Source organism: Podarcis bocagei (assembly GCF_964188305.1).
Source record: "Podarcis bocagei genome assembly, chromosome: 10".
In the NCBI taxonomy this organism is placed as follows: domain Eukaryota; kingdom Metazoa; phylum Chordata; class Lepidosauria; order Squamata; family Lacertidae; genus Podarcis; species Podarcis bocagei.
The window spans coordinates 30,505,307-30,528,788 of NC_138135.1; the positions used below are offsets into that span (position 1 = coordinate 30,505,307).

Below are 23,482 nucleotides of genomic sequence, written 5' to 3' on the forward strand. Positions count from 1 at the left end.
GTCCAATGCCCCCTCCTTTCCGAAGCCTCCACTGGGCACCTGAGAAATCCAACAGTTTGTGATTGTTGCAGCTTCAGTTACCTTCCAAACAGCAGAGCCGGCAATGCGCTGAAGGAAGAGTTAGAAGACGCAGCCCTACCATATTGTGGAACAGACACCAATTGATTATATTACCATGGCCACTTCTATGGAAACATCAAAGCAGCTCCCCTCCACCCAAATTATTCATCTTTTTAATCCAAAAGAATAGATATATTAAAGCCACACGTTATTAATTTCTATCATCTTTATGCTACTAGGTTCCTCCCCAAAGGTTAGATTCATTTTTTTAATAATATGAAATCTTGAATGCAGCCTTCTGTGCCAGATTACGAACCACTTAACCCAGAGGCAAGTCCGTTGACCACCCCCAACAATTTCTCTTCCTACACTGCGTTATTTGTTGTTCACCTGACAGTAATTCTCTCGCTCTGCAAGATAACATTTGTGAAAAGCTTTCTGACAAAAAAATGCTACATGCTTCCTATTAGTAAGAGCCTATTTTCTTTATGTCTTTTGCATAACTGGTTTTATTTTGTAGCACTGGCACACTACTCCTTTCATTCTAGAATTTCAAGGGAGTGATCTAGTTTAGTAAATCAAGTTAGCTACTGAAGCACTCTTTGTTTCCTTCACTTCAAAATGGGTGATTTTAGAAAAACAGATTTCTGCCTACGGTGAGGCAGAGGACAACTTATTTATTTAATGTATGTATATCAGATTCTTTCTGATCAGTGTTTAAGCATCACAGTAACCCTCTAATATGGTTATGACAGAGGGTGGAATTAGACACTACATGGGGCTGCCAGCAAAAATGTCCTGTTTTAGTATCAAGGTTAAAGGTAATGAGACTACCTGAGCATTCATTACAAGTCAGTTGCTAGAAGAAAAAGTTCTGTCCATTTGTTATTCTGCACGTCCTTTTCCAAACTCATAAGAGAAACACCACATTTTACTTTCATTTTCTAAAAACTGCAAGATCAATTAAATGAATTATAAGCCCTAGCAGTAACTGTACTCCAGGCATACTAAAACCCAACCTAGTAAGGGTTTCTGTATTTGTAGACCTCATGGATGGAAGTGATTAGAAGTAAAAGGCTCCAGTTCAAATTATACTTCATGCGCCCTGGATTTGAGATTGGGAGAAATGTTGAACAGGCCTTGAGTTTACCGCTCCTTCCTCAAACACCAAATAAACTGACAGACCCTGAACTCAAACAAACACAAGGTCCTTAAGTTAACGCTGCATTCCTCCATCCTCAATGGAGAGATGGGAGGGGACAGAAGGGTTGGTATCCAAACATTCCTTTTCCATTCCAATATAAAATTACAAGGAGGTTTTAAAACTTTGTTTAATACATTTATGTGCCATCCTTTCACAACACAGAACAGTTCATATAAAAACAAATGAAAACAATATAAAATCAGCAGCAGCTACACACAGAGAGAGAAAAAAACAAGTGTCAAACCAACCCAGTGCCTTCTACTGCAGTTCATTTCATAGCCAAAGACTCTAATCCTTGTGGCCAATGTTTTATTTTCGTTCAATCAAGAAATGTAGACAGAAATCATGGAGGCTCCTACTGAAAGAGGCAGGTACATGGGTCCCAATCTATGAAGAACTTGGATGCTAATTAAAAGCCAGTGTGACAATGCTAATGATTATGTCTCCAAAGCACAGCATTCTGCAGCAGCTGAAACATAAGAGACATCTTTAAGGGCAGTCCCATGCATTTCACTAATATTATCTGAAGAGGCCCCTATGCCATTGTGACTGGATATTACTGCTTAGAGGGCTTTTCTGTGTGCAATGACGCATTACTCTCTCAGCCTACACACCGATTGTTCACGAAAAACTGGAGCACAAGAGGAAGATCCAAGTGGCCAAAGCTTTCAGAACAAAGAACATTATTTGGGGTAATATACAGGAACTGAAAGGAACAGACTTTGTGCAAGGCAGGGATAAAGGGAGTTGCTATGGATGCTGGAGGCAAGTCTCAAGAAGGCTGAACAGGAACTGAAAATGTCTGAAGGAGCTGGGAAGTCAGATAAAGCTATAGATCTGATATGATGCAGCAGCCAAAATTCGGAGTATCAGTGAATAGGAAAAGTGAGTATTTACTGTGTTTTATATATATGCATATATATTTCTGCAAAGACACATATTGCAATGATGAATTAATCACAATCTCATACTAGACAGGTAGCTGGAAAAATTAACAAATTAGGTGTATGTGAAGATCTCCTTACAGGTGAATTAAATACTGAAGCAATTTGATCACACCTTTAAACCAATTATTCATATGTGCAATATGTCACACATACTCATCTAAAAAATGATTTAATATGCCATTTTTCTCTCTCCTTAGTGCAAGAATAAATAACACAATTCAGAGGACTCCCATTTTTCTTTACTTGGCTTATGAATGTCAAGCACTCTAATGTTTATCTGAACCAGCTTCCAGAATGATAATGAACTTGGAAGTTACTCATTCAACAATACATTATATGTGTATCACCAATTCCTTTCTAAAGTTCTTGCCTGGCACTATCGTCATATGGAAAGATGTGTGACACCTTAAAGTAACCCTGTACAGTAGAAAATTTCTCATTTGAAGTCACTGCAATCCTCTGCCGTCTGTTCAAATAAATACAATTCATATCCAGATATCGGATGGCATTTCACAGCTTAATCACTAGCTATTCCTTTCCGATTCACTGCTTACTATTAAATAACAAAAGCATACCTAATTTTTTCAGACAACCATCCCACTCAGGTTATTCCTCAGGGTCCTCCCAACTTAAGCCTCTTGTTGAATTCTTTTTTTGCCAGATGTGCATATAATTTATATTGGAGCAAAGTAATTTTAGTCCCCGCATCAGAGCTGCACTATTTCTGCACTGGCGTTTAGTTTACAAAGGGACTAATAGGCTTCCTTATCTATGGGAAAGAAAACAAAAAGAAACTGCTGTTGCACTGTCTCCACCTATCATCTAGCTATAGCTCTTATCTCTTTAGCCCATCAGTACCTAACACTCTGAGAATTCTAAGACTCTCAAGAAAGATTCATTCTCTCACACAAAAACAGAAACATTTCATTCCAGTGAGAAAAACTCAGTATGATTTTCAAAAACAGTGTCATTCTCCCAGAGTTTCTTCAGACATTAACTCCTACAGGATAAGCACTTCTGCTTAAGAACTTGCATGCAAGCTACATACCAACTGTTCCATGCAATGATCACACATGCATTTATTTTGCTACATTTCCAACTCTGGAAAGCCACAGCCAATAGTGGAATCACATATGGTATTCTTTATGTAGTTTGCACGCAATTTCTCACGTGTCACGGCTAACCACATAGAACAGCTGTGATGTTTGAAGCAGTCCTAAAAAAGTGTTGATGTGGAAAGAAAGAGTCATGCTATGATTTGATATCTGTTAGTCTTTTTCTGACCTTCTGCTGCTTATTGTACTAAATCTTAAAAGAGGTGAAGATACACATGTATACACACATACACATATGAAAAACACATACTTTCTGCACATTGTTCATTTAAATTTGATTAAATAGCCACATCTGCACCAGTGATATTCATTAGGAGATTGTCATGGACCAACTGAAATGTAGGGAACAGTCTAGAAGGATTGCAAGCCTAATAAAATATATATATTAATATATAGGAAGCAAGCTGGTTTCCATGTGTGTATACAAGTCCTCATACCGGCACAGGACAATTCATGTGCCCTTTGTGCACAGTGTTACAAATTAGCCACAGTTTAAAAACCTTTGTCTTAGTTCATGGTTAATACAACAGTGGTGCCTCGCAAGACGAAAAGAATTCGTTCCGCGAGTCTTTTCATCTTGCGATGTTTTTCGTCTTGCGAAGCACGGTCCGTCACAACTGCGCCTCTTCAAGCGGCTTTTTTTAAAAAGCGCAAGACGTTTTCGTCTTGTGAAGCAAGCCCATAGGGAAATTTGTCTAGCGAAGCAACGCAAAAACGGAAAACCCTTTCGTCTAGCGAGTTTTTCGTCTTGCGAGGCATTCGTCTTGCGGGGCACCACTGAATTTCCATTTCCACTGTGTTTGTTTCTCCTTATTGCATACCAGGACAAGTGAACTGTTGTAAGAACAAGCTAAAATCAAGCAATGTAGTTGGGATCATAGAATCACAGCGTTGGAAGGAACCCCGAGAGTCATCTAGTCCAACCCCCTAGAGAACAGAAATTCCATTGTGGCGACCGTAACCTAGATTTAAGGTGTTGTTTAGCACCTAGCTTATAAATCTGAGTTTCTAACACTGTGGAGACCTGGCTTTCTGATGAGCATTCAGGGGAGCAACCACAGCTGTGTAGACCAGAAGAATGCTCTCTGAGGACTTGGACTATGGATGGTACAACAAAGAGGGAACAATTGGGTCTCTATGTACTGCCACGCATGCATATCACATTTATGTTGTAGTCCCTGCCCACATGGGTCCAATATTTATATAAATACTTTACCAGTGCAAGAGAACTCAACAGGGGTGGGATTGCTACACTAATAATGCTATGTGTGATTATGGCTTCAGTAAATTTTCAAGGACAACATATATAGGTGCAATGACACTCTCACACAGTGCTAATATTAAAATCACCTCTTTCTATGCTGGTAGAGTCTTTGTACTGATTCTGTCATTCTTCCCCTACATCTCTTTCAAGTTCCCATTAACTGCGCTAATGTTTTTCCTCTCCTCTTCTCATCAGAATCACCTTGCTTCTAACTGGTTATGCGATCATTCCCTTTGCTCCCTTCTCCCACTCTCACCTTTGAATCTACATAGGTGCATCTCTACTGCATACAAAATGAGACCTGAATCCATGTGCCAATTCCCTTTCCTTAGATTATGTGCTACCTCTGTATTAAGAAGCTGCCACCCAGACTCTGAGGAAAGGGCACCTTACAGCTGACAGATTTTTTTAACCCAATTTATTCTTATTTACCTGTGTTACATCCAGTTTTGATGCAAGATAGGAGAATGAAAAGTGCTAAGAATTGTACTGTTTGATGTAGGAGGTGTGGTGATTAGAAACTGAAGCAAAACTGGCTAAAACAATGGTTCAGTCTACCCTGTACAAGCAAAACAATAACAGGGACTGTATAATGATTACATAAATCTTAGTTGATTAGTTTTGTGAGTTGAAGTCAATTAATTAATTAATTCTGCACGTGAGAAAAACAACAGGTCTAAGAAATTTGTTTTTAGATGATATGTCACAGAAGGCATCATAATAGATGAGGGATTTACCTCTTTTAAAATGGTTCTTAACTGCAGTTTTTATAAGCAATGCTATTACAAAATATTTTAAAATGCTTTAAAATCTGCTTACCCATCAAGAGAACCTTTATAGTTGATTAAAATGTTTTAACTGAATTGTAAATAACTAAATAGACTCACTAAACCCTCCAAGTGCCCCAAAATTCCAACAAAAATAGAGTCAACCAAAGATAGTTGCTGCAGACCAAAAATCTATATGTGAATACGGTCTCTAAAGCAGAATCTTGTTACTGTCATCATAGGATTAAAAAAAACACTCTCACTATCAATCCACAATAGATTACTGATTTGACTTGACATGCTTCTTAAAGTGATTTGTCAGAAACACTGGAAAGGACTTAGCATTCCATAAAATATACAAAGACTTCTTTTTATAAAAAGTGCACTGAACACACATGCATGTGCACAAACTTACTCCCAAGCATGTCTCACATCACGCCCTGCACATTATCAGGTTGTGGCAGATATTGAAGGAAAAAACCAAAGAATTGTAGAGTTGGAAGGAACTACAAGGGTCATCTAGTCCAACCCTCTGCAGTGCAGAAATATTTTGCCCAATGTGGGGCTCAAACCCACAACCCTGAGATTAAGAGTCTCATGCTCCATCACCTGAGCTACAGAAACCAATTGTTGTGAAGCAGTCACTAAGTTTCTGTGTACGGTTTCCCCAACACTGTGCTAGCTGAGGCTGATGGGATTTGTAGTCCATATCATTTTGCAGGCACCAGATTGGGGAATGTTGGTGTCACCTTTTTATTGCAGACTAAACCATAGCCTTCCTATACACTCTCTAGTTTTTAAGTAACTAATGTTGTATTCTGTGGCTACCGTATAATGTATTCTTTTGCAAGTTAAGAGTGATTATTATTTCAAGTTGGAGAAGAGCAGGTCAGTGTTCTCTGGCTGATACAGCAAAGCCTAACTAAACTAAGGAAGAGCATAACTAAGCCAGAACTAATAACTCAGCTGACAGAGTCCATTCTCCCTGCAGACATGACACCAGCAAGATCACCAGGGGTAGGGTCATTATGCACTTTAAAGAGAACCCAGAGAAAGGAAAAACAATTAAACAATTGCTCGTGGCAGGTTTAGAAAACCCTTAATTCCCACACCAGGGAATGTTTGACCCTGCAATAACAACTCATAAGGTGCAACTAGCTCATACAGACTGGGAAGTAATTCTGCACTCCTAATGCAGCTCCTGTCATCTTGCGTGAGCATCATGACTTGGGTGTATATGGCTTGGCTAGAAAACCACAGCATCCCTCAGGGTAGCAGTGAGAATGGGGGCAGGTTCACCAAAGTAAAAGATGTGGGAGGTAAGAGTGTAGTGGCTTTGCTGAAGGAATTTGGAGGGAAACGTTTTAGGGGAGAAAAGGGCTGTGTTTGACAAGTGGAGAAGGGGGTGATTTTCCAGGCACAGGTTTGCATTCTATGATTTACTCCCATTCAGTCAGAATACTTGATATTAACAAAGAGTTCAGCAGCTTGAAGAACTCTGCATCCATTTTAAAAAGCAGCTTCTGGGAATGTCAGTGCAAATATTATGCTTGAAAGGGTGCATTCAATGTATGGTAACGCCGCAGAAACTGCGGGGGCAGAGTAATAATTCCACACTTCTTAATTTACGGAGTCAACTAAAGTCAACTTGACTTAGACAATTTGGGTGACCTTGGCACATACACTTTTCTCTTTTTCTTTTTTTAAGATCAAAATATATTGAAGCAACCAGGCGAATAGAAAGAAATGGCAAAAAAAGCATAGAAGCTGGAGAGGAAGGAGGAAGCAGCTGCAGCTGACAGCAAATCAGCTCCCTATTGGTCAGAAATGCCCACATATACATATCATGTCCTCCAATTACTTTTCTCACAAGCAGGCCAAGCTTTCCAATTAGAAGATGCACAGTATTAATTCACTGTAATCTCAGCCATCATGAAGAACTCATGCTTTTATCAGTATAGCCAGAAGATGCGCTTCCACAGGGAGCCATCATGTGCCTTTATCTGTAAATGACTCTGGCCAACTCTCCACAGTCCATTAAGCTAATAAATCATGTTGGGACCTCTTCTTCAAAGGATATCGAACCAATACTTTGCATGTTTGCAACAGTATTAATCTAATGGCTGCAACAGACTTTCCAGCGAAACAGCCAGAAATAGAACCCTGATCTACCAATCCCCAGTCCTGAGCTCTATCTTTCTAAGCTACCTTATTTCCACAACTAGAAATCTATTAAATTGCTACAGCTTACTCTTGGGACACAGATTTGAGCAAATGGCACTGGTGTATCAGATTCCCCTTTATACAACTTCCCAGCTTAGGCTCATTAAAAGCAGCTTCCGACTTCCTGAGACTATGGAGCAACAAGGGCATAAAACAATCTGTCCTGATCCAGACCAGTTTAAAATCCCCAGCAAGGAGGGATTTCAAGGATTCCCTCTAGGATCTGGCATGCCTAGGCCACCTGTAAGTAGTTTTCTTCAAGCTGCAATTAACAGGTTTTAATATATCCCTACATTTCAGGCAAGGGTGCTATTGTTCATTTCCTCTTAGAAAAGTGGCCTGCAGGTATGGGTTTTTCCCAGCAGCAGCAGCATGCCTTTATTACACTTCTCCGAAATCAGCTGGATTGTTTGAATTTAAATTATTAAGTCAATCGCCTGCACTTAACCACAATATCTAAACATTTCTAAAAGATGAAGTCAAACTAGTATGATCATTAGGAAGATCTAGTGTGACAGGAAGAAAAGGGGGGGGGACAATGTTGTCTACACAAGGGAGCCCTGTAGCACATGGAATAGATATAAACCCAGATGGTTCAAAACAATGCATGCCACATGATATAGCACCAATTAACTTTTAGCAAAACCCTATGCCATGCCAGGGACCATTGGTAAAGTCGACTGAAGGTCAAACTCAGACAATGAGATGATTTGACAGTGACAATCTTTACTGAGAAGGAAGCAGATTAGTGTGAATTCTGCCATCAAAAACAAGGGAGGAAAATGAAACTGCATCAGGAAAGGCCTTATTTCAAGTGTACATGATAACCATGATAAAGGGTGAATTATAACACAAAAAAGTGCTTGAGAGTGTTAGCAGATATAAGGGGAAACTTACATAAGGGGGAAAGAATAAGAAGAGCATGCAATACATTACTTGTAGTGTAGGCAGGCAGAGAATGAGAATAATCCTGCAACATATTGCAAGGGGAGCAGCAGCAACTGTCATGAATGTGTGCATTTTAAGTATAAACAAAGGAGATAATTTCATATAAGAGAATGCTTATGGTTAGTACAAGCTAACCAACACCCTTGCAACTGTCCCCATTCTACATACAGCACCTACCCTAGTCCCATTATAAGGCTAACAAAGATGCATTCACTGGCCTGGCCATGACTGTAGGGTGAGCAGGGGAAGATCATAAAACAGATATGGGCAAGGGAGAAGATGGAGGGATGGTAAGCACACACAGCCTCTAATGAATCAGAACACTGCCAAGCAGAACGCTGCTCAGATTTAAATCAAATCTCCATTTAAGGAACTCCTGCATTCGTGCTTTTATAAAAAGCAGGCTGGGATTGCAGTGTCTGGCTACAGTTGTTTGTCACAGGCTGGCGTGGGGCCTGGCAAGGAACGGGTTATAATGGAGGGGGAAGCAAAGGAAAGGGGGGGGGAGAGAATGGTTGGAAAATATGAAGCAGCTGCTGGTTCGTTTAAAAAAAAACACACCAAAAAACCGGAGCAAGTCTGAAATCCATAAAACCAACACCTCTCTGAGTTCTGGGCACAGAGCAGCTAGTCGAGCACATGCCAACATAAACGGTGCTAGCTGGAGCCCCCCCCTACCCCAAGAATGGGGGTGGAGAGCTGGGGGGGGGGTACTGACAGAATGGAGTCAAATCATTTCAGAGGGCTTACAAAATGGAGACAAATAATCCTTCAAGGAGATCCTGAACTTCCAGAAAAGAGAAATGCCAGCAGCCCTACCCTCTCGGAATGCTACTACCTCTTCCCCACCAGGAAGGGCAAAAGTGCCACTCCCCAGCTTGCGGCTCATTCAGCAAGGCATAGCTTTGAAAGGAGCAGCAGCTCTCCTCCGTCTGCTTTTAATTACAGAGAGCATCCCCTCCCCCTACCTAAAGAGTAGGAACTGTAAGCAGGCAGGAGCCCAGGTGAAAGACTCCATTTCTCCAAGCAGGAGGGGAGGGGGAGCAGACAATGGAATGAGTGATTCATTGCACAGGAACACACTCCAGAACGGGCTACTGCCACATGGGCTTGCTGAACAGCTTTAAAGGGGCAGCACACCCTTTTCCGTTCTCCTGGAAGCTCAGTACAGTACCTACCCCCTCTTTCTCATCTCTGATTGGAAACAGATACTGAATAAAACGCCAGCAAGGCACTGGGCTGTCCAAGAAAGAAAGGGAGGGCGTTTTTGTTCTCCAGACGCTAGTAATTTCAAAGTATAGCCAAAAAAAGGAAACTCCTTTAACATATATAATTCCCTCTCTCTCCACTTTCCATTTCATCTGCAGGACTATCTGGGCTGAGTTCAGGCTAAATTCACCTAAATGAGGCCTAAGGAACAAATCTGGGGCACTTTTGTGATGAAGGTTTCACACATAATTAGAAACATGGGGCTCTTATTTTTAAAGCATTCTAGCCAACAAATGCTATTTTAGTACCAGCTTCAGTTCTCTGCATCTATTTTAATGGTACTTCACTGATGAAGTGTACTTATACATTAACACACTGTAAATGCAGAAATACAAATTAAATTGTCAGTTTTGAGTGCATGTGGCAAATTCTGTAACACTTCCCTACTGCCTCTCAATCCAATCTTAGGCATATGACCATATTGTACAGGAGTGAAGCAAGAGGCATTCACTCCATCCCCTCCCACTGGAGCACACATCCCCAGAAGAGACCGTTTATACCAGCAGTAGTACACCACCAGTATGTTGTGCAAATGGTACTATTCTCTTACCAAAAAAAAAAGTATCTGCACATCTTTGGACACAGAAGCTTATCCCATTCACCAAAGTAATTAGAGCAACTAATATGGTTAGAGCAACTAATTTGGTTCTTGCTCATGGAAACATACTCTGAAAAGAGCCAATCTAGCTGGTGTCATAATACTAATCAAAAATGCTTGTGTACATGAGGCTCCAGCAACTGATGCGTTCAAAAGACTCCAAAAGCAATTGATGTCACGAAGCCCCACTGAGACATGACTTGTGATCAGCAGTTCTGAACACAACTGCCAAAGTCCGGATTACAAGAATGTGTGCGCCTTCAGGAATTATTCCATAATAGAATGTCACCTTAAATCTTTTTTGCAGCACAGTGCCCTCCAGTTGATTGGAACTACAAAGCCCATCAAATCTAGTCATCATGGACAGGGATGATGGGAGCTATAGTTCAAATCATCTGGAGAGTATCATGTTGGGGAAAGCTGTCCTAAAGGTTAAAAAAAAGCACTTAGGATAAACCAAGGAAGTCAATTCTCTCATATAGCCATGCTAACTCATTCAACCAAAACACTGCTTTCTTAATGTGGGATTTCAGATAAACATTATATTTATCAGGTTGTTTGTGCAATTAAAGTATAAATATGGCACAAACATTCAAAACCAAACTGGAAATTATATACTGTATACTGTGGTCCTAGACTCCCATTAGCCCCAGCCAGCATGGCCAATGCTCAGGTATGATGCGAGTTGTAGTCCAGAAATATGTGGAGGAATATAGGTTCCATGCCCCTGTTATGTACACTAAGGTTAGGGTCACAAAGCCAAGGCTAGTTAAGAATGGTCTTTCTTGAGTCTTAATATCAGCTTCTACTACCTTCTCTCTTCTCTAGGACAAACAGAACAGACTTTCCTCAGCCCATGCATGTGGGAGTCCTCTAAGCTTCCTTGATAAGCTTATAAGCCTTTTCACTTTCTGTGCACATGACAAGAATATCAACATATGCCTATCTTTACTCCAGGATTTCTTGGACAGTTCTATATGTTAATCATGAGTTCAGACCTACGAAAAGCAGCTATACAAATGTGGAACCATACATACACTGCACAATGCCTATGTATGGGGGGGAAAGCTAAACACACATTAAATAAAGCACACACCAGGTTTCATATGCCCAACAACGCTTATTATATAAGAACATGAGCTACAATGAAAAGAAAAAAATCTAACTACAAAAATACTGAGAAGGCCTTTGGATGATGTTGCTGGGCAGCCTCCCGAATGTGGTGTTGCCAAAATGCTTTAGGCTACAACTCTCATCAGCCCTAGTCTCCATAATCATGCTGACTGGGGCTGATGGGAGTTGTAGTCCAAAATATCTGGAGTACAGCGTGGAGGAAGCCTGTCCTAGAGAGAATCCCTTGAAACTGTTATTTGTCCCAATACAAGTATCCTAGATTATTATTTTTTACAGTAATGAGAGTCGGTAGTAAAGAGGAAGAGCTGCAATGGGCCCTTGAATGGCTAGATATTCCTGCCTTTGAACCACTAAAATCAATGCAAGTCTGAGGGCTGAAGAAGTCAAGCTGGTACCAGGCTTGTAGCAACCTCCTTCTGAGCCAGTCATCTGGAATATAGTCCTCCCTGAAGTCGGTCATGCATGATCTCATCAAAGCTTAACAGAGATTTAATTTAAAATAACAGTGATGCATATATGTGTGATATTACAAAAGTTACATGTCAAATGATGCAAGATTCCAAAGAATGTATCAAATTTGTATGATTAAAAGTTTACTAAAAAAAATTGCCTTGGGAATATGCCCCCCCCCCAAGGTACCCATCTCTGCATGGCACTGCAGGGCATTATATAACTGCAAACAGTAAAGAAGTCTGGCTCTAATGATGTTGCTTCCTGACCTCCTCTGTTTACTGCCCCCCCTTTGTTGAATTCTCTTAATTCCTATACTACCTTTCTATGTCAACTTGGGAGATTTCCATGCTATCTTTAAAAACAAAAAAAACACCTCCTTCCCACTCGCCAAGGCTCTAAATGACAAGCAGCATCAGATAACATCCCTTGCTGAGCAGGAAAAATGACTGCTCTTCAACACTGGGCAAATTCCCTGAGAAATCCTCACCTGCCTTCAGTGCCAACGCTGTTTCCTTGGGAAATTATAGGCAGCTGCCTTCCTGTGTCTATGCCTAGCTGAAACATACCTCACAGCTTGGAGGGCATTCAGCTTAGACAAGACACCTGGGGAAATGGTTGGGGTGGGGGGTGTTTACCTTTGTTTGTCCCAAAGAAGTCATTAAAACGCAGGTTCAGCCAAACCTGCAAGAAGACCTGCATATGCCCCCCATTGCACCGCTGCTATGCAGGGGGTGGGGTGTTAAGAGAAGGTAGATTTGATGAGTAAAACAGAATGAACCTCAAGGATCATATCACACTATGGCCACTACATACGGCTGCATATCATTAGTTGGTTCCCGGAGGAAACCTAAGCTGCTAAGAGCACGAATGAACAAATGAATAAATAAACAAACAAACAAATACCCCAAACCTAATATTAGGAACGCATGCCAGCATGGAAGCGATTCATTCTGAAAAGAAACTCAGAATCCAATCCTCTAGCAGCCTCATGCAAACTGCACCAGGACCCCAGGGAGAAGGAAGCCCCTCGTGCCATTGCAATTTGGTAGCAAAGCCCTCCGTACCTCTGCAGTCCCTCTCCCCCCCTCCCCCTCCAAGCCAAGACAAAGAGGTAGACAAATCCCCACAGGGTCTTTCCTGAGCTGCAGCTGCACAGCACAGGAAACAGGAATTTGCTATGGAGCAGAATGAACAGGGATGGCTGCGCGCACACATACACACACACACACTCCCATGTACGGCAATCTTCCCGCAGCTTAGAGCGAACGTTATAAGGCGGCACCATTTTTATTTCTATTTTATTTTGTTGCTCTTTCCCCCCCTGCAGGAGGCGAAGCCGCTGCAAGACACTCCCGTTTCCCCGTGCTCGGAGTTGTGCGGGGATGGCAGGGGCCGCGGCGCAGGCAGCAACAGCACCACAGAAACGCAGCCTTACCTGAGTGACCATTTTCTTTTTCTCCATAAACCAAAACGGGGGGAGGGAGGTGTTGGAGAAAGGGGAAAGAAAGACCCTTCCGCCAGGTGGGGCTGTGGCAGAACCCTTTGCCTATTTGCTTTGCGCCCCGTCTCCGAATGGCGACCCAGAGGGAGCGGGGGGTTCCCCTTGATCCTGGTTTTCCTCCCTTTCTTCTCTCGTGTTTCTTCCTTTCTTTTCTCTTCCTCTCTGGCTGTCTCTCCCCCGCCCGCCCTCTCCGCAGCTCCCTCCCATATCTCAGCCAGATGGCGGCTGGAAGTCCCTCCCCCGAATGCCTAAGGTAATTAATCAGAGCCAAGGCCCGCCTCCTCCTCCTCCTCCCCGTCCCCCGTCCCCGCCTGGACGCTTGCAGAGCCAGTTCGGAGTCAAGCAGAGGGGCCTCTGGGATACTGCTGGCATCCTCTTTCCGGGCTTTGCGCGCCTACGGGTATAGGATTACTCGGGCCGCGGTGGGAGCGCGGGCGGGCGCCAGAGCCTCGATCCAGTCAAGGAGGCGTAGGCAGCACAGCTCCGGGTAACAAAAGAGCTCGAAGCCCTTCCAGCTGCCCGGGCACGCTTGCACATGGCGGGCGGAACTCTCTTCTACACAAAAGGAATACCTGCAATGTCACCTCCGCGCACCTTGGACACGGGCAATGTCGTCCTAGATGAAACCCTAACTGAACTCGGCGCCCACTAGGGCGGATGGCTTTGCTGCTTTTTTCTCTTCTCTCAAGGCAGAGCTTCTTCCAGCCCAAGTGATATTAATAAACAGAGAAAGAGAACTGGCAATGTGGGGGAGAGAGAGCGCGCGCGCTTAAATCTGAAAGGAAGCAAACGCCCCGGAAAATATGGTTTTGCTTGGTGTGGTTTTGGTTGATCCAATATAGTTTTTGATGCTGAAATGAACGTGGCTACGGGGCTCCCCCAAGAAGATGCCTGCCTGTGGCTTCTGCTTTCTTTGCTTACATTTATATGCCACCACACAGTTAGAGCTCGGTTGGTAGCATTCAATAAAAAATATTAAATCAGAATTGTAAATTTACAAATACAGCATCCCACCACAGGTTTTTTTTGTTGTTGTTTTTATGTTGTACACCACCCTGTGATCTTTGGTTGAAGTGTGGTATAGAAATTTAATAAATAATAATTTGTATTCTCATGCTCTTTTGCGTTTATGGAAAAAAATACTGTGCGTCTGATTATGTATTAGATCCAGAATTACAGTTACCCTAGTAACTTGATATATGTGCACATCCCCAGAGGGAATCCTGGTTCTTTTTTTAAAAAAAGTTTATTATTCATTTTATTTTATTTTTTTAAAAGCAGCTCATATTATGAACACTGGAGCTTAAACAGGGCAAAATTAATGAAAATTTATTTTAAAAAACAAAGCTGATGCATATGCAATCTGTGGGACTCTCATCCAAACACCATTTTTTCAGTAGAGGAAGCAGAAAAGTACTCTCTTTTGTGTGGTGTGTGCGCGCGCACCCCCCCTCATATATCTCCTTTCCGCCTAGTTTAATGTACAGTATCAAAACCTCAGGCTGCACCACACCACCACCATTTCCTACAACTATGGAATAATGACATGCAGAGCAACCACATATTGTAATACCAGCAGAAAGAAGTAGGAAAAGGCATTGCAGATGCTAGAAATCAACTCCAAATAGTGACAAATGCAACCAACAGAAATGCTGTATATACTACCATTTTACATTTATGCTCCTTCCTTGGATGAGAGCACTGTCTAGTTAGTCCAGGGGCGGGGAACATTTTTCAGCCTGAAGGGCCACAACTTTCCAGGGACCATATGCCAGCAATAGGTGGGGCGCGATGAAAAGTAGGTGGAACAAAGAAATGCAAATTATACCTTTTGTACAGTGGGCTGGTTTCTATACTTTGCCCCTTCTATCCTCCACCCAGGCAAGCAAGAGGCATTAGAAGCGAATGCCAAGTGTAGCAAGGCAGTAGACACAAGATCAGCTTCACCACCAGAGGAGAAATACTAAGGTCAGGGGGAGGGGGCCAAAAGTGCTAGTTGGCTCATGCAGTGATCAGGCTATCAGTCCATGAAACAGTCCTGCTGACCAGCTGAGGTGTGCCTGAATATATGGATGGTGGCGGGCACAATTCCCTCCTGTTGTAGATGGGCCCTGGATTCAAATCAAGGGCATTCAGAATGTAAACCACAAGATTGCTCCTCCTGCATTCCCTGTGCTTGCTCCTACAATTTATGATTAGGTATTGGGTTGGGGACAGGGGTGGAGAGACAAATGCCCCATAAAGTGTGTGATTGCAGCATGGCTGCTGCTGCAGCTGAACAGTTAGGAAGCCATTCTGCTCTGTTCTTGGGTTTTTTTCTGCCCCACCCTGCCCCCATCTAGTTCAGCATCCTGTTCCCACAGTGGCCAACATCAGTGGGAAACCTGCAAGCAGGAAGTGAACACAAGAGCCCTCCCCTCCTCATAGCTGTCAACCTTCCCTTTTTTTGCAGGAAATTCCCTTATTCCAGCGCCATTTCCTGCTGCTTCCCGCTGCTATCCCGGATTGTTAGATATCCCGTAGACTGTCCCGGGGACAGGTGAGGCTGCTGATCCCTTATTTTCGAGGCTCCCCGGGACAGGTGAGACTGCTGATCCCTTATTTTCAAATCTGAAAGTTGACAGCTATGCCCCTCCTGCAGTTCCCAAAAACTGGTATTCAGAAACATTACCATCTCCGACCACGAAGGCAGAGCATAACCTTGATAACCTTCTCTTCCATGAATTTGTCTAATCCTCTTTTAAGGCCATCCAAGCTGGTGGCCACGGCTGCCTCCACAAGTTTCATAGGTTAACTATGCACTGTGTGAACTACTTCGTTGCATCTGCCCTGAAACTTCCAACACTCCAATGATGGCCATATATATTGCAGTGTTATAAGAGAGGGAGAATAAGTTTTCTCTTTTCTCTTGCATGCTCTAGTTATCTCCCGCTTGGACTACTGCAATGCGCTCTACGTGGGGCTACCTTTGAAGGTGACTCGGAAACTACAACTAATCCAGAATGCGGCAGCTAGACTGGTGACTGGGAGCGGCCGCCGAGACCACATAACACCGGTCTTGAAAGACCTACATTGGCTCCCAGTATGTTTCCGAGCACAATTCAAAGTGTTGGTGTTGACCTTTAAAGCCCTAAACGGCTTCGGCCCAGTATACCTGAAGGAGCGTCTCCACCCCCATCGTTCTGCTCGGACACTGAGGTCCAGCGCCGAGGGCCTTCTGGCGGTTCCCTCATTGCGAGAAGCGAAGCGACAGGGAACCAGGCAGAGGGCCTTTTCGGTGGTGGCGCCCGCCCTGTGGAATGCCCTCCCATCGGATGTCAAGGTGATGGACAACTACCTGACATTCAGAAAACATCTTAAGGCGGCCCTATTCAGGGAAGCTTTTAATGTATGATATTTTAGTGTTTTTTGGTTTCTGTGGAAGCCGCCCAGAGTGGCTGGGGAAACCCAGCCAGATGGGCGGGGTACAAATAATAAATTATTATTATTATTATTATTCTCTCTCCTCTTTCTCTTTTTATAAACTCCTATTGTGTCGACTCTTGCTCGCCTTTTCTCTGCACTAAAAAGTCCCGAATGCGGCAACCTTTCCTCATAGGGGAATCATTTTGGTTGCCCTTTTCGTAAACTTTTCCAATTCTACAATATCCTTTTTGAAGTCACGTGACCAGAACTACACACAGTATTCCAAAAGCAGATGAACGATTTTTTTTTTAATAATAGAATTATATCAGCAGTTTTATTTTCAGTTTCTTTCCTAATGATCCTGAGCATGGAATTGGCCTTTTTCAGAGCTACCACACACCGCGGTTGTTGACATCTTCATTGAGCTATCTGCTACAACCCCAGGGTCTTATCACCACCAGTTGAAACCCCATGTGAAATTAAGATTAATTTTTGTGTGTGCCAAAATGCATAATATTCCACTTGTTTGCATTGAACTGCATTTGCCTTTGCTATATTACTTCCCATCCACCTCTCAGTCTGAAGAGGTCCTTTTGGAGCTCTTCACAATCTCTTTTTGTTTTAATGATCCTGTGAGAACTACATCCACAGGATCAGTCGAGGCCATTTTGGAGGGAAACCAGTACGTAGTGGCAGAAGAAGACAAGCACACGCTTCATGAAATCAAAACATTCTTCAACACCTTCACTGAAGAGATGCCTCTCATGGTGGTGTGAATGGACAGTGCTGTGCAAGTTCCATCAACAGCAGTGCTCTCTGAGATTTATTCTATTTTCAGCTCTGCCTAATGAGCAAACATACTCAGACTCAACTCCAATGAAAGTGCATTATTAAAAGGCAACACCATGAATTTTAATCTAGTCTGAAAGTTATGGAGTTACAGATAACTGTGGCAAAAATACTAACATGAAACCTGCTGCATGGGACCAGTTGGTAAAACAATATTTGGGCCCTGGCGTGCTCTGGTCCATGGGGTCACGAAGAGTCAGACACGACTAAACGACTAAACAACAACAAATTTAGGGGGAAAGAACCACAGAGTCAATTCTACAAAGGTGATGTGATTCACACTGGGAGGTAAAATTCAAATTGTCTCTGTAAATAATTGTTTCTTGTGGGGGAAAAACCCCCTACACATCACAACTCTGCCTTCATCTGTTCAAAAGATGAATAGCATGTATCCTAAAGAAAAGCCTGCATCTGAACAGCCAGCCTTGACGTGTGTGCTTATTCTGTCAAAGTACATAAATCTATAGTAGCTTTTAGCACTATGCTAGATAATTCACAAGTAAAAAACAAGCAAGGTGGAAGCAATTTTTATACTCAAGCTTGGGAAAAGACACTCACAAGATGCAGGGTTTGTGGTGGGTGGGGGGGTTGAGGGGGAAAGGCACCAAAAATATCCAAGGGCACAGCATCCTGTTAATTACTTTGCTCCCTCACACCTTTAAAAAGACACACCAGTATGTTGAACTAAGGCAACTCAGCTTTCACACTCACTCTATGTTCACATCTTCAAAGCCACTCCCCTTTCCTACCAATCCTTTAATAAAAAAAAAATTGTTGTCCAATGTACAACAACGAAAAGAGCAAGACCACCAATTTCACTGCCCTAGTATCTGCCATGCAACTACCACTCCCTTTGGGATAGATCTATTCCTTAGACCAGGGATGGGAAACTTCTTCTTTGGAGGGTCACATTCAATTGGCTGTAAGTCTGTTGGGGGTCACTTGCTGGTCATGCCATGGTAGAGCCTGCGGTGGGTGGGCACCCTTCTCTCTTTCTCTGAAATCCTGTCACTGTGTGTTGTCACAGTTCCCCCAAAGGGCTTTCCCTTCCACAGCCACCCTCCTTCTGTCAGTCTCATCTTTCTTCTCTACTTCTCCACTCTCCTTCTTTCCAGCTCAACATCCCTCTGCCCATGAAGCAACAGTCTCCACATCCCTCTCTGAGTCTCACACCCAGGAATTGGAAGAGAAAAGGGACAGTCCTTAGAAGCAAGAGTGTCCCCATAACAACCAGAGAGCAGGATAATGTCAATGGCCTTCCCTTTGGTAGCTCACTTGGTTCACACCAGATAGGGGATAGGTAGGCAGGCTTAACAAGCACTGCTTCTTCCAATGAGCAATGGGGAACCAACACTAATTCTCCATGATGCAACACAGGATTATTCAGCATGGTGGGCAACTGCAATGACTACCACCTGATGCTCATCAGAAGAATGAGAGAAAAGAGGACCCAAAACAGGATTTCCAGCAGGGCCAACAGCCCAAAGATGCCACCCACTGACACCAGGTCTCTTATATCTCCAGCTTGCCTAATGCTACTTACCAAGTTTATGGCAGAAGTGAGGGATGAGCCAGGGACTGATTCCTAGCTCAGTCTATTACACACTATTAGGCTATACTGACTGAATTTATTGTTTCAATGTCTCTCCAAAACATAGATTAGGCTAATTAAAAGCCATGTGTTTCCCTCAAAAGTAGCCACTTGGATAGAACAACAGAATATGGAATTAACATCATATCTGGGTCTTCAAGAAAGGCTGTTTTTTCCCTATTTGACTGTGATTAACAATGCTTTACAAAAGTTACAACCATCTGTTATCTTCACCATCTCCACCCCCATATTACAACATTGCCCACCCACAGAGGGGAAAGGAAAAGAAAGAAGATGGAGTACTTATGTTTAATGTATCGGCTTCTGTATAAAATTTAAATCTGTCAAAAATAGCACAAGTATGTCTCTGACTATAGTACAGGTAATTCTTTTTAGTAATGAATGGCAAGGCCTAGATATCTGTGACTCATTAGTCTACAATTGGGGGCGGGAAGAGAGAGGTTTTAAATTTCTATCATTGGAGAACAACTGTCACCATAAAAGTAATGTGTAAGTGCCAAGATTTCATGTTCTGAAAGCAGAAAGAATAATGGAATGCAAGCTAAGTATATGGAGAACTAAAGGCTACATTAATCCATGTTTCTTAGCTGCCTGTAGTACATCTTGTAAGGAGATGGGAAATTTCCCCAACTGGTCGCAATACAAACTCCTATTTGATTAAATTTGGCGGTTTCTTAACCAATTTTTTATATCCCAAACAAATCCTTGTGTACCAATATAGAAATGACCTGACCCCAGATAGGTTCATCCTAAGAATTCATCATTGCAGAGGTGGGGTGTCCTTAGCTTAGGTAAGCTCAAGGAAGTTATTGTGTCTGCATTCCCAAGCCCTTCCTTCATGCAAAGCATGTGGGTCTATTATGGTTATAGCAAGGCTAAATCACCCCACTTTCATCATAAACTGCAATTTTAAGGGCAACTCTGAACCTCTTGCTTGGCCTTCAGGTAGACTAGGATAGCGACAGCATAGATTTATTTCTCCCAAACCAACATGTGGGTTTGTGGAATCGCAGTCTACATTGTTTACAACATGTGGAATAATATTAACCTTAACATGTTGATTTTCCTCCTGTGCTTAGAATCAAAGAAATCCATTTATTAAGGTCATTTGAGATAATGCCATTTGATCCTTCTCTCTCTGGGGACATTAAAAAAAATGTTTTCATTTCTGATGAAAAGGCCCTTCATTAATATTTTCCCTACAGTCTGAGTTACAAAACCCATAGCATCAGACTCACCTGCATTGATGCAGCATAACTGAGAACTCCCCAAAATGTGTCAGTGAAGTCCATCAGCATGAGGACAGTAATTTCAAGTGCAGATAACATAAATATAATCATATTCCAAACTTTTAACCTAATGCCAATCCCTCTTAAATCTACTGTCTACTAACAAACAGCCAAAGGCAAAAATGGGGGAGCACTAAACACAAGAAATAAAAACATTGAAAGTAAAAGGGTAATGCATATTTGTATCATTTCTAAAACAGTAAACTTTCCTCACGACACAGGAAATGCCCAATCTGTTTTTTTCAAGACCTTCTTCAAGGGCACTTCTCAGCAATACAGCTTTCCTAAAAGATAGCCAATCCATAATCTGCCACTACTCTTGAACACAGTTCTTATATCCAATCTACAAATTCTACTGGGAGAATAGAAAATAACGAAGAAGAAGAAGAAGAAGAAGAAGAAGAAGAAGAAGAAGAAGAAGAACCCGACAAAAGGCCCAACTGCCATCCAAAGCTCTTGAACAATTGCCCATGGCAATTGTTATCCACTGCTTTTTATTGTTATTGCTTTTATTCCTTTGGTTTTATTTTCTTATTGTGAGCTGCTCTGAGGCCATGAATGATAAGGGCAGTGCAGAAGTCTTATTAATAAAAAATAATCAGTAGATTGAAAGGGGGTAATCTTAGCCTTTTAGTGCAGCTCCAAGTATGTTTCTGCTAGTAAGTTAGAACAAATTCAGGTAGTGCCAATAATGTTATGTACAGCTTTCTTTTCATAGGAAGGGAGTGTTACCTCATCACATCACACCACATGCACTTCAGAGCTCTGCACTACCAGCAGAACAGATACTCCACACCTAGCTTGGACAGGTACCCACTGGTCACAGGGTATAGTCTGAAAGCACATGAGGGCAACACCTTGTTGAAGCTAAGTAGGTTTGGGTCTGGTTAGTGTTTGGTGGGTGATCACATTGGAACTACATGTATGCCATATTGGGCTCCATAATAAGGTTGCCAGATTTTTCTCAATGAATCCGGGGGCAACTTTTCAACTTCCTACTAAATAGATGGATTTTGTCAGGGGACAGATTTGTAAATCTGGGGACTGTCCCTGGAAAACGGGGACGTCTGGTAACCTTACTCCATATGAAAGGTGGGATATAAATGTAAGAAAATAAATACTTGAACTAATAACTGATTACTGATTCCCCTTCTTAAACATATGAACCCAGCTGATCTATGCATAATGCAAGACAAGATCCTTCGTAGCATAGCAGCTAGAATGTTGGGAGGATATTTTTATATGCCTCTTAAGAAAAGTGGAGGACATATTGCTGGCACATTCAAGCAATCTTTGTGTTTGAACGTTCTCCTCTCTTTCCCCACCAACCTCCTTAGGCCTGCTAATGCAAAGGCCTGCAAGACTTATTCATAACAATCAGCTAACCATCTTTTTTATATTTGCAGGCTTTCTCAAATTGCATTGGTGGCTATGTGATGGGTCATTTGTGAGGTGCTAAAAGATTACTGGAAAAGTCCTCAACAGTGTATCTAATACAGGGAAGCAGAACAAACATTAAATTGGATACTTTCAGCATTTAGTATTATATCTGGAATGCTGAAGGAAATGCTCTCTATTTTTAACTGCTTTGGGTAATCAACCCATTCTCTTAAGCATATTCATGAAGGGTTTCACAGGGATAGGATAAGATTTACATTTTAATGTAAATTATCTACATTTCTGTACTGGCTCAAACAGAGAGGGAACAAATCTCCAATCTGTATTTAGGAATACAGTACACAAAGCACACTTATTAGAATAAATGTTGACAACCAAAAGATACATTTAATGTAGAATCACATGACCTTAAGTGCATAGTAGTCTAACAAGATTCTATATGCTAATTTATCTTCTGAACAAAGACACAGGCTTATAGCTCATATTTCTGCGTGTCGGTCGTATTATTACAGATGTCTACCAGAAGTCTTCCATATGCTTCTGTATGAATTCTTTCTATTCCAAGCTGTAGCCCAAGAGCTCATCAAGCACTTTGTCGTTCTGAATAGAAGTACTCCATGACTCCTAAACAGAAACACACAATTCTGCATTCTAAGAATAAATGCAATCACAACGGAAATACTATGAAGGATGTGGATTCTGGGTCTAGGCAGATGGTATATTTTGAGCAGCAGAAAACAGATATCTAACTGATGATGGGAACATGTCAGAATTATTATTTAAATATGCAAAAATCTGGTATTAAACTTTAAAAATGCTTCAAGATTAACTGATCACCCAATTATTTACACAATGGTGAAGGTTGTTCAAAACTTCACTCCTCCATACACCAGTGATTAATCATTCCAGACAGCTTCAAGATCAGAAAAAGAAAGAACTAAAATATGGAAAATCCAAAGCACTAAAAGTTTCAAATAGAAGGAATGCAGAGATAACATAATCACTGAAATGGTTAAAAACACGTCCCTTTAAAGCATGAAACGTAAATTTTATCATCACTATTCAAGTGTGTGTAACTGCTACCAATAACTATCAAAATATACAAGACAGACTTCAGATATTGACTTCTGTGGGAAATATAAAAACAGAAACACAATGACATAATAGGTGATTGCCTGGTCTTCTCAGATATAATCAGATTGCAAAAATTATTCTCTATTTACTGGGTATGAAATACCAACTGATCACTTTAGAACCTCTCCCATGTTACAAATAGATAGTTCTTCTGGCCCAGTTCTTCATAATGATTACACATTATATTCAGATAAAACAGTTATCACAGGAATCGATACCTTACTGTGGAGCAGTGACAATTCTGATGAACAAAAAATTACATTGTGGTCCCAGTCATATCTACTCATAAGTAAATCCCAATGAGTTGAATGG

The 23,482-nt window shown here is 41.9% G+C and overlaps 1 protein-coding gene across 23 annotated transcripts in view; it reads right to left on the minus strand.

Annotated features, from left to right (window-relative positions):
- Window positions 1-23,482, minus strand: part of RBFOX2 (RNA binding fox-1 homolog 2) — a gene marked incomplete at its 5' end in the record, with an annotated part of 175,398 nt that overhangs the window by 81,465 nt on the left and 70,451 nt on the right. Inside the window, one exon of one of the 23 annotated variants that reach the window (XM_081211018.1) lies at window positions 13,418-13,694. The exons of the other annotated variants lie outside the window; for them this stretch is intronic. Coding sequence (XP_081067144.1) covers window positions 13,418-13,444 — 27 coding nt within the window. Of the gene's footprint in view, window positions 1-13,417; window positions 13,695-23,482 lie in introns of those variants that run through there. 23 annotated transcript variants of the gene reach the window in all.